Here is a 12,699-nt window from a genome sequence, read left to right as displayed (position 1 = left end):
ACATTTTGGTTCCACATTAAGAAGCAGCCATATATAAACAACCAATTATGTAGAAAAGAAATATTTTCTAACCCTAAGTTTTCAAAGGATTATCAAGTTAATGGCTGCATTGAGTCATGTTGATTCTTGCAGAAATAAATGTTATTTTGGGAAAATTCTTGGAAGAACTTGCAGGTTCTTTTTCAACAAAAGAATTGTTTGAACTAATTATGCAAAGTTTATTTCTATTAACATTTCTTTTAAATGTTGGGGGGCTTTATTTTTTTTTTTTTTTTGAAAAGTGTGCAGTTCGTGCAGCTACTGAAGGCAGAATCCTTGTTCTGGAAGGCTTGGAGAAGGCTGAGCGGAATGTCCTGCCAGTGTTAAACAATTTGCTGGAAAATAGGGAAATGCAGCTTGAAGATGGCCGTTTTCTCATGTCTGCAGATCGTTATGACAAACTTCTGCAGGTATGGAAATGCTATTTGATTTTTTTTTTTTTTGCCTCCTCGTCTTGGTAGTGCTGGAATATTATTGTGAAGGTGAGAGTACTTTAGGAGTCAAATGGGGGAAATTTCACCAAGGTTTCAGCTTTTTTTTCTATGTTATCTACATATGAAAAAGAGTAGTATATGTTAACCTTGTATGAAGCCTGTATGTTTCTAAAATGTGAAAGCCACAATGTGAGAATAACTAAAATGTCATTGTGAAAAGACATTTTAAGTTGAAGCTGTTGCCATGAAGTTCAGATAATGCTTCAGCATGGCAGTAGCCTTGTTGCTAAGCTTCTAGAATAGTAGGATACCAAAAGATAAGTATCTCTATATTCAGTCACTATATTGGTGCTGTTTTGCCTTTAATTTACAAAAGTTTATGTAAACAGAAGTCTAAACTAAAGAAAATGGTTAGAGACTTTTCCTTTGATGGGAAATCGAATTTCAGTGTCTGCTGTTATTAATGCTTTAAACCATTTTTATTTCTTTGAGCCTCACTGCTTGAGTGGATACTCTTCAGGTTTTTTTCTTTTGATAGTTTCAGTAGTACTTTGCATCTTAGTTCCATGTACAGTTTCCAGTAACATACCTGTCAGTCTGACACCTGCTTCTTCATGTTTCTGTTCTGTCACACCTGCAGTTAGGTGTATGATTCAAACCCATGTTGCACAGCAACAAAATTTGCAATAAGCCTTCAGACGCTGATCTCAATTGTATGAGGTTACCAGCTGTGCTGAAGTACCATCAAAAAAATTTTTTGTAATATTTAATTAGTAGATGCAATTACTGGAAGAATTAGTATTATATTTCAAAAACAAGCTTTTAAAATGTAATTGTATTTAAAGAATGAAAATAAGAATTCAAACTAAGGTTTGGTTGTGAAAAATCTTTCTTCCTTTTAAACACTTTTCTGATGATTAAATGTTTCAAAGCAATTGCCTCAGGCACACTGATAATAGTATATGAAATAAATAAATCTCTTGCTACAGTACTAAATCTAATATTGTTGTTTTGTTGTTTGGGGACTATTTTATTATACAAACTAATATTCAGTTTTGCTTCTCCTTTTTGAATAATTTCTGAGCATTTAGGTTTGAAGGAAATGTATTCATGTATAGTTTTAGGGAGGACTTAACTATAATGTGGATAGATAGAGAGCATTTTTGTATGAAAATAATCTCTTGCATGACAATACAATATTTAATGTCCTCATGAATGAGACTAGTTCTGTATTATTTCAAATAATAAAGTATATTTTGTGAATGAAGCTTCTAAAATGGAGATTTTAGTTGCCTTTGCACTTATATGAGAGGGAAAGAAGAAGAAAAAAACCTTGTTTATTGTAACACACTTCTTCTATTTTAGAATAAGTATATTTTGTGGTCAGTTTGTTTTCTGTTCTTTGTAGAAAGAGTGTTGTATTTGTACATTTTCACAAGATGTAATGTAAGGTCACATCACAACAGGCACCATCATCTCTAGGGTTTTTGGTCATAATGCTACAGGTCTGAAAGCTATACCTAATTAATAATTTTTTTCTATGTTTGTTTTGGAAAAACTTGTTTTTATCATCCAGAGATTTGACTGGTTCAAGTCTTTCTAGTCACTGTGTGAAAGATGAGAACATTTGAGAAATACCACATTTAGGCTGAAGGACTGGGGCTTTTAGTTGGACTGGGGCTTTTAGTTGAACTGGAGCTTACTCATCATAAGTTTTTAATGGCACAATGTGGGTTTTTTTTTCAATTTATTTAGGAGCATACAAAATCAGAGTTAGATACATGGAAGATTGTTCGGGTTAGTGAAGATTTTCGAGTGATAGCCTTGGGCCTGCCAGTACCTAAATACTCTGGTAACCCTTTGGATCCACCCCTTCGCTCTCGATTTCAAGCTAGAGATGTTTATCATCTGCCCTTTAAGGTGAGTGTGGGAGCAGAAGACTGGATCATTTGTAATGAGTAGAGATAATATTCTGATGTTATGTTTTATTTATGTCACCTCTGAAAAGAATTCTTGGGTAACAAATTTATCTTAAGGTGCATTTTTTGTATTTTCATATTGCATAATAAATTCCTGACATGTAGTCTTAGAGTTGCCATGGAATGTTGCAGCAGAACAGTAACTTCCATAGCACAGCCCTAAAATAAAGAATTTTATCTTTTTTTTATTCTTAGATAAAATTAATTCTGTGTCAAGGAGTGAGTAGAATCCTCATGTCTACATTAGAGGGAAAGATAGAAAATGCTTCATATCATGACCTGTGACCCACAATATGATGCCGAAATTAATTTATTCTGTGATTTTATATTCTATTTCCAGGACCATCTTCAGCTGTTATATTCAATTGGATCAAACGTTTCCACAGAGAGGTAATTTTTTATAATTAGAAAAAAATTGAATGAAGAAGCTATGTCCTTTCAGAATTCCATGCTATTTTTGTGTCTCTGTCACTGCATAGAGACCAGAAATGAATAAATTTTTAATACATGTGGGCATATGCTCACACAGCTTTTTGTATGCAGCCTTCATATAATGAATCCTTAGTGCTTTAGAACTTTGGTCACACCTTACTTGTGTGCTCTCAGAAGTAGTGTCAGCATCTTTTACTATATTTAACTTTTTATGCTTTAGTATTTTAAATACAGATAGCATGTATAAAATTCTGTGGTTACTTTTTCATGTGCAGAATTTCTCAGCTCCTGTCTTTTGCTACAACTCTCTGTTCTCAAGAATCTTCTACATTGGGACTTCCAGATTTTCCTTTAGACAGCTTGTCGGCTGCAGTTCAGATTTTGGTATGTGCATACATGTGCTGTGAAATCATTTGGGTTTTAAATGGCTCAGAATTAGATTTGGTTTATTCATATTGTTAGAAGATGATTAACATAAATATTTGAAAAAAACCTGAAAAGACTAAGAATAGCTTGAGGGAGAAAAGTCTCAGTCAGATATCTCTGGATAATGCTTTAACCAAACATATAGCATAATACTGAAGAACAAAGTATTGTATGACATAAGATTTGTGTTATTATTAAATGTATCTTAGTGCTCAGTTTATTATTTTCCCCCCTCTGGTAAATCACCTTACCAGACCTCAGGGCATCTACAGTTTATCTAATGGCACTGAGGTAGCAAGTGGAGAGAAATAAAAATCACAAGGTAAAAGTACTTTGTATTTAATGTTACACATGTAAATCAGATTGATTGCACTACAAAGATACCTGTTGCTCTTCACTGACACCTTAAAGGACCCAAAAAAATGTGGGCATAGGAAGCAGTTAAATCGTATGAGAGGAAGCCTAGATTATGTCTATGGGCTGACTGGTGAATTTAGAATAAACAGAAATGGAGGATTATGTGAAGATGCAGGCTGTGCACTCTCAAAGATGCAGTGCTTCCTGACAGCTAAGTCCAGAGGGAAATAGGAATTGTACATGTGCAGAGTTCACAGTGACAGGTCAGGCAGCTCAGGACTAAAGCTGTGTCAGTCTTTCTGCTTTCCTGCATAGTCTTTTGTCCCTTGGATTTTATAATTACATGGTAAAAAGTCAAAGACAACATGGAAGCTGCCTCCTGAAGGAAGTCAGGCACGTGAGATCTGTATAGAGAAGGGTTGGTGCCCTTTTGTATGCAGGAAGGTATGGTCAAACCAGGAGGGTAAAATGCCAGGAGAGTTTCTCAGACCAGCTCTCCAAGGTGCAGGTGTCTGTAGAAGGAACTCTGGATAGTTCTCTGTCATCTCATGTGCAGTCATTTTATCTATGGTACTGCTCAGCAGCAGATCACTTCCTACATATTTTATTGGATTATAAACATTAAAGCATATCAATTACTTGTGTTACTGTGGTGCTCAATACCCTCAGTTATGCTGAACAGACAGAATTTGTTTTCTGAATTAGGGGTCCTACATTAGATATTAAGAAGTGATGAAAATTCAAGTGCAGTGAAATGAAGTAGTATTTGAAGGGCTTTGGGAAAAAATATTGTTGGATTTTGAAATAAATTGCAACTTTTTATTCTTTGAGCTTCAAAGTGAAAAATTCTTTTTAAATGAATGCCAGATGGCTTTCAGAGTAACAGAAAGAAAATGAGCCCTAAGCTATTATCTAAACTATGAAGTGAAGGAAGCATTTTGTTTTACAGTAGAGAATGTGAACTGTTACCGTTGTATGAGTGTCTTTTTTAGGTAAATGGAAACTGTTTCTTTTAGAATTAGTTTTAATCACTTGGATTTCTAAGCTGTGCTCAATGATTTTGAGGTACATAATTTTTCCTTTTTATGTTGGGTCAGTGCCATACTCTGCTTCTAGTTTAGTTAGTCTAACTGTTTAAAAGTGTCAAGAGAGTGCATTGTGATGAGTAGTTTCTTATCTTCTGTCATAGAGTCACACAGTCCCAAAACATAATAGTTTGAGAACTCCTGCCTGACAAAAGGGAAATTTTTTCATAGGGTCTTGTTCTGGTGTGGGTTATTTTAAACATTTCATTGTAATTATTACTTATTTGAGATAATGTGGAAAAATTACATGGTATGTCTTTATATATACATGAAGGGCTTTTAAAATGCAATAAAGGGCTCCATGAAGCTGTACATTTACTATAGTGCAATAACTGGTTTATTTTTACTGGGGTTTTTTTTATGTGGAATGTTATAAATAGTGTTACTGCTTATAAATTGAATTATGCATTTCATAAAATATGTCTCCTGGTTTCATTTCCAAGGAACTCTTCTTTCTGTTGTGTGCTTATGTAAATCCAAGTGTATAATTGAAAACCAGTTAATTTTATTTGAATTGCTTTATTTGCTTTGATGAAGGCTTAAAAAGATAGTGTCAGTCAAATGACTGTTTTCCACTAGTGTTACACACACAAATGGTCCTTAAAAATTTGCAAGTCAATTTCAAAGCAAACAATCAATATTTAATCGATTGAGAGAGAGTTTGAAACGCCATTTTTCTACCTGGAAAGACTTTATGCATAGTGTCTTCAGACGTCATAAATAGTCAAATGTGTTTCTAGTTCAGGCAGCAATTGACAAAAGATTTAGTACTTAAATCTAAAAGAGAGATAGTAAAAAAAAGGTTGGGGCTTTTTTCTGTAGGAAGTACAAGCATACTTAGTTATTCTCTTCAAAACAGCACAATTTTAATTAAACTGTTCAGAAATTTCTATCAACTGATTTGTTAAATAGAACTGGTACAATATGATAGAATCAAAATTAAATACTATAAATTGCTGTGAATGTGTAAATTGTTATTGAAATACAGATTTCTTGTCATATGTTTTTTTTTTCTAGTAGTACTGTGAAACTCATTTACTTGTGGTGGGATTTGTCTCTCTTGGCCATATTTGTCTTTGGGTATTTGAGCCAGTCTCTGTAGCTTCCATTTATGCACAAGAAAGAAAATAATTTTTAGAACATAGTTCTTCTAATCTACTTTGGACACTTAAATTATAATGAATTACGCCTGAGAAGTGCCTGATTTGACATCTAGTCAAATACTGCTCGTAGTGGTCCTTTGTATATTGCCCTTACAGTCTTATTTTAAGTTCAAAGCTGTGCATAATTTTGTGTTAATGACTAGTGACAGAATGAGCCAATAATTTTTTCAATTCTTTAAAATTTTAATTAGGATTCCTTTCCTATGATGTCAGTCCAGCATGTTATTGACCGGCTGTACCCCTATCATCTTTTCCTTGGAAAGGAAGGCAAGACTGCAGTCAAAGACATGTTAAAAGTAAGTATTATGCAAATAGTTCTCCTGATTAATGGTATGACTTGGTTTGGGGCAAATTTTGTGAGAAAATTCCGGAAGTGGTCTTTTCTAGAAAGCAAATTCAAGTGGCCTCTCCCCCAATTTGTTTGAGACATAAACCTCCTTTGAGAAAAGTGGAAAAAACTGCTTATTTAGCAAGCAAAGTACTCACAAACATGAAAAAAAAATAATATTAAACAATGGAATGTCTCGCTGTTCTGAAGAGATGGCAAATTCAGAGTCCTTGTCATGGGCTGCAGCTCAACTCACTCAGTCTCTTATCAGTCCCTCCTGCACTGGGTAATGCTGCATTCTGGGCCCTGGTGCACCACAGGCAAGAGCTCACGGTGTTTTTCTGGGTTTTCAGTCCAGAGCAGGGCTGAACAGTTCCAAGAAAAAAAAAAACAAACACAGTCCAGGAAACTTCTCTGCCTCAGCTAGCTAAAAGCTAACTAAAAGCAAGGAGTGCCCTGTCCCACTGTCTGTGCTGCAGACGACGCACACTGAGAGAGTGAGGGATGTGGGGGAGTGAAAATGAAGCTTCTGCACACACAAACTGCATGCCATTGCTTCCCCCTCCCTTTGCTCCCAGATATCATTTCAAAGGGATAGAACTAATTTCTGGGCTAAACAGACTAATGGGGATACAATTCAGCATCATAAAGTCACCCCAGGACATGGTACTTCATTATTTCTGTATAAAAAAAGAAATCTTAGGTAATTTAAATGGCTATATTATTGCTGATGCTTAAAATTTTCCTAGCAGTATTTTTAAAATACTCTCATAAACTAGTTAATTTCATTATAGTGAAAGGTGAAACCTCTAGGATCTTTGGAACATTTAGACCTCAGTTAAAGACTACAGAAAAGTCCTCATTATATAATTAGTGGTTAATTAATCTGAAAGTAGTTACTTGTATGGTTAAGGTAGTCAAATGCTTAAAAAATATCTCTGGCATTTGACATTTAAGATAAGATTCTAAAAAGACTAAGTATCATATGCACAAAGTACATTCACTATTGCATGATTATAGATTTATTAGTCTCTGGATTTGGTCTGTGTTACTTGTTCTTTCTTGTTGGTCAGATCTGTTTTTTCAAGTTTGTTCATGTTAAATAGTAGCTTACAAAGCCTATAATTATGATGGGTTATTTTATTTATGTTTTAAAACATTGTGTCAAAGCATTGTGTCAGCTTTCTTTAACTTTTAATATGTTGTAGGAGTTACATATGTTGCTGAAAATTAGCCTTAAAGCATTTTAACTAGTTCTTTTAGTCCTGAAAATTGAATACGATTTCTATGTTCATATTTGGAAATAACCAACTTTGTAGCTAGCAAATATTTGGTTTGCCTAAAACCAAGCTTATGTCTTAGGGAAATGTTTGCAGCTGATCCCTGCTTTCCCCCTTCTCTCCCCTCTTTTTTGCATTGGAGTTCAGTCCTGTATTCCCTATGTAACTGGGCTGCTCTTCTACTTGTCTTAATCAATTTTGGGATGGACATTACTTGCATTTGATTAGGAGGATGTCCTGAATGACTTGCTAGCTTTTCTGAACCATCAAAGCTGACTCTTACTGGGTCCTACCTACCACTTCTATGAATAAGCCAATATGGCTTGAAGTCTGGGGCCTGAAGTAATTTGTCACTTGCCTTTAATTGTTGCACAGGAACTCCCATCTGAATATAAGGAAGAACTTCTTTACTGTGCAGGTAACCCAGCACTGGAACACATTCCCCTGAGAGGTTGTGGAGTCTGTCTCACTGGAGATTTTCAAGAACCATATGGACACAATACTGTGCCACATGTCTTTCTCAATAATAATCTACTTTTGAGTACCTCACTGATAGATTTTTCTGTGTTAATTTTCCTCTTTTTAAAGACAGTCTTCCTCATCACTACCTTCACTTACTATGTCAACAAGTACATATAATATCATTTGGCATTTTATTCTATTTGCACACCACAAATCTTGTTAAGCAACGGATATGAAGAAATACAGAAAATAACTGGTTGTATTGAGGAACATCTGTTTATAATGATGTTATAATAATAGCAGCTCCAGAACTGTATACATTTTAAGAAGAAATTATTTTTTGCATTCTATAAAAATGGTGAGGGAGAGGAGTCTAGCAGAAGCAAGACTCTTCTTATCTGTGGGTTTCCTGAGAATGTCCAAGTAATAACTGCTACTGAATACTTCGTTCTGTGTAAAAGGAATGCTAATCTTGGTGGTAAAAAAATACTGGAAGTGTGCTGGTACTGATGGATTCATTTGTGTATTCAATCACTTATTAACATCAGCTAACATTTAAAGAAAAAAACCCAAATTTTTGATAATGGAATGTGAAGTTGAGGTGTCACACTCAGAGGCAGATATGGAGATGTAGTAATACAGTTGATAACATACCCTAATTTCAGGATATTTTCCCTTCCAGTCAGCTGTTGGAGCTGAGAAGTGAGATAGCCTGTGGTTATGCCAAACAGGTAGTTTTGGCAGCTGTTGGATGCTGTGCATGTTTCCTGAAGAGATCACATTCTGTCTTCACAAATGTTATCTTCAACTAGGAGAAATCCTTTCCTTATGCACCTTGCTTACTGAGGAAGCACCAAGATCTAGGCACTACTTGTAATTCTTGTTTTCAGTAATGAAATAATGTGACACATTGACTTACATCTTCCATGGGAGTGAAGGTAGTTTCTTGGGAGTGTTTGTGGATGAGAAACTTAACATGACCCAGTAATGTGAGCTTTGAGCCTAGAAATCTAGTTGTACCCTGGGCTGCATCAAAAGCAGCTTAGCCAGCAGGCTGAGAGAGGGGATGCTGCCCCTCCATTTCCCTCTGGTGAGACCCCACCTGGAAGAATGTTGAGGAGAAAAGGATGTCTATAAATGAACTTTGTAATTTGATACTAAATGTAACTCCTTGTTTCAAACTAGTTAACATGAAAAAATGCAATTAAGAATTGTGTACTAATCCAGCATCAGCAGTGGTCTTTAGAGGTGCTTAACATACAAAAGCATTTGTATGACTACTACAGTTTGCAGCATTCATTAGTTCACTAGCTTGCAACAGACAGGACAAAAGTACCAGAATAAACTTGTCAATGATGTGGCTTTGTTTACTCTTATTTGAAGTTTCTTCACTTTGGCAACTGTATCAATTTGTATTCTGATTCTTAAAGATTACCCTTAACTCAGAAGATCTGGTTGGAATTTTTGCCTTCAAAATTATTTGGTACTTTCATGAAATAGTGGCATGAGAAATTATTTTGACTGACAGATGAATATTTGAAATACAATTGTAAAAATCATGTTTAAAAGTATATATGGTTTTTCTCTGCAAGAGTGACATATGGAGAAATCACTGATTTCAAGGAAAACACCTTTCAGTTAAACATTGTCAAGCAATAAGCTTAAGTATGTTTCCCACAGCACTGGGGAACTAAGAGGCTTTTATAAAACTGATTGGCTTCATTTAGGCTGAGCATGGTGGCAAATAAGAGGCTCCACATTTTCTATAATTATTTCTTCATTTACTATAAACTTTTAGTTTTTTACTCCACTATAAACTTTTAGTTTTTTACTTTTAAACTTTTGGGTTTACTCTTTTAATTCTCACATACCTTTTGTGAGCTTTTTTTCACAGTGTTGGAAACACCCACTGTTTGGGATTTTTTAACCTTCTAATTACGATAATCTTTCCATGAGATTTTAGAAAAATACATACAGAACAGATTTGTCTTAATAAATAAGCAAATCACTTTTTGCCTATATCCTTTTTAGCTTCACTCTAAAGCCCTATAATTTTTCTTTGTTTTTTTCATGCTTTGATTAATTCTCTGTTTACTGTCTTGATCTTATATCAAATAAAAGTTTTTTTGTTGCCTTTACTAATTTTTGTATTACTTGAACACTCACTTTAATCTTACCTGACCTCCTCATTGAAAACTGTTTCCCTATCTCACAGTACATAGGAATGCTTGTAAGACTGGCATTCTATTTCATGTCTAGACAAGAAAGAATTCTTCAGAAGTCTTTTCTAAGATATTTCAGTTGCAAATTTAGTTCTAAGGAAGGATTTGTTTCTCTATTACTCCTTCCAAAGTATTTTATAATCTTTGGGGTTTTGCATTAATAGATGCTGTTAGTGCCAATACATACCATTGTAGTGGGATCTGTCAGACTTCATATATCAATCCATCCCATCTTGCATTTGCAGTTTCTATTTCACTGCTTGTAAAACAGTTCAGTCCTCTGATTCTTTGGAAAATTCTCTTTCCTTTCCATGCAGAGAATCTTCCAGACATCATTGTATGTCTCTTTTGAATAGCCTAGCTGCCTTGTGGGTTCAACTGAATGGTCATCTGCAGCTCTGGCTCCTTTTAGCTCTCTGTTCCTTTGACCAGCTGGATTACTGGTATATTCTTTGCATTTTCCATTTTGAGATATTGCCAATCATTAGATGCTTCCAAGTGGTCAGAATTCATCTTCCTTTTTCCCCTAACTTTTACAGTTTGCTTTTTCTCACATGTTCTTAGGCATGCAGAAGGTGGCCTGATGATTATGAGCTGCCAAACCACTTCCCTGGTTTTTGGTGACTGGTCTATTCTTTGTGCTTTCCTCTGAGTCAGTGAGGCTGCCTGCTTCTGGCTTTCCAAGTATATCTTAAACTTTCTGATACTGAATGTGCTCAGTAGTTGTTCTCTCAAACCACAAATATTTTTTTTCCTTTGCAGCTATCAGCTCAAATATTTTTTAGAGAAAGTTGTTTCTGGCTCAGCAGCAGTGTTTAATGTGTTGTACATCCATTTTATGCCACTCTGATTCCATTTCTATCATAATTCTAAATGAAGAACTGAGTCAAAGAGATCTGTCTTGGTCTGAAAGCCACAGGCAGTTTCATTTGTTGCTCCTGTTCAAATGTAAGTGTGGTATTTACTAGAGTTGTGAGGTTGTTTAATTATCAGAGTTTTCAGTTCAGCAACATCTATGTAATTACATGTGATAAATTCAAATTAACTTAGATTAATTGTGTAGATTGTGTACATTTGGTAACAATTTGCACATAGACATTCCTCTTTCACTGTCCTGACTGAATGTCTAAAAATGCTATAGAACCCTCAACAATAAAGAACAACAAAGAAAATCACACCAAAACAAAAAAAAACCCCAACCAATCAAAAAAACACCTTAGAATTTTTAATCTCTCAAAATCTTCGTGTGCAATTCTGTTGTTGCTGTCTCTAAATCCTTGTTATCCAATATCCAGTGTCTGCCGGTGCAGGTAATCTTGCTCACTCACAGTTATTTTCTTTTATTGGTAAGGGATTTAGTGTACAAGCAGTTAGCATTTTTGTATATAAGCGCCCTTGACTCTATCCAAAATGCCATTAAATTAGTAAGAATATTGCAATTTATAAATGAAGATAAGTGTGAGAACATTTGGTAGTTGATTTCACAGAATCATAGTTGGAATGTTTCTTAGAATCATACTTGGAGGTAGTACTCAGTGGGCATGTCTGTCCTCTCTTTTTGCCTATGAGTTTAATGGTATCTGAAGTAGACTCAGCTGTTACAATAAGAATATAATTTGGTGCAGCCCTTCACTAAAGCGCATTTATCTTAAATAAGTGGTTAAACATAGTATTTTTGTAAGCTTTTGCTCCAGAATGGAAATTTACAAAGTGATGAAGAAGAAAAGCTTTCATAAAAATCCATCTCAGTTTTCTTTTTGAACTTTAATAGGCAGTGCTATGAATCCTAGTAGTAATAATACTATATGCCTTTTTAGAGTGCTTTTACATTAATGAATTCTGTTTAAAAACCTCTATTTTCTAAGAATTCTAAGGAGCTGGACAGTACTCCTTTTTCTTTTGTTTACTCAACTTTCATTCTGTTGAATAAAATGGCTCTATGAATTCAATAGTTCCAATAGCTTTTTTTGTGCATAAAGTCCCCAGCATGACTCTCCTTACTTAACATTTTTAAATGTTTTTTTTTTTCTTTCTATGTACAGCAGAAATAAAGAGTATAATGCTCAAAAGTAGATTAAGAAAACATAGGTCCTGTTTTGTCCTTGATATACCTAGAACATGCTGAAGGCTTAATTTGTACAGGTTGTCCTCAATTTTCATTGTACAAGACAGCTATGAAACTAAGTAAATGCAATGTTTGCTAGTTTTTTTAATTGGTAGTCAGATGTTTAAATCTACAATTGGTTATAATGAGCTGCAGAGATAGGTGATTTATTATTACACATTCTAAAGGCTATGGTTCATTTCTTGTTTTATTTTAGTCTGTCAGGCCAAGACTTGGCAAAGTCACCATGTGACATTTTCACTTTACATCCGTCACTGCAGTCTGAATAAGTATACAATCTCTCTGCTTTGGTTTTAAATGTAAAATATATCAGCCATCAAGAATGTGAACAGAGGTATCTGCAGTAAAAGTTGAAGTAAACGGATTT

At 34.7% G+C, this 12,699-nt stretch overlaps 1 protein-coding gene across 1 annotated transcript in view; it reads left to right on the top strand.

Moving 5' to 3' along the window:
- Positions 1 to 12,699, top strand: part of VWA8 (von Willebrand factor A domain containing 8) — a 187,725-nt gene that overhangs the window by 42,615 nt on the left and 132,411 nt on the right. Inside the window, exons 6-10 of the mRNA XM_021530815.4 lie at positions 282 to 449; positions 2,229 to 2,393; positions 2,793 to 2,842; positions 3,160 to 3,268; positions 6,107 to 6,211. Of these exons, the coding sequence (XP_021386490.4) occupies positions 282 to 449; positions 2,229 to 2,393; positions 2,793 to 2,842; positions 3,160 to 3,268; positions 6,107 to 6,211 (597 nt within the window). The remainder of the gene's footprint in view (positions 1 to 281; positions 450 to 2,228; positions 2,394 to 2,792; positions 2,843 to 3,159; positions 3,269 to 6,106; positions 6,212 to 12,699) is intronic.

Source organism: Lonchura striata, chromosome 1, assembly GCF_050655825.1.
Source record: "Lonchura striata isolate lonStrDom1 chromosome 1, ASM5065582v1, whole genome shotgun sequence".
Taxonomy (NCBI): Eukaryota; Metazoa; Chordata; class Aves; order Passeriformes; family Estrildidae; genus Lonchura; species Lonchura striata.
Note: the sequence above shows the minus strand (reverse complement) of the source record. Positions and strands in the feature narration are given on the sequence as shown.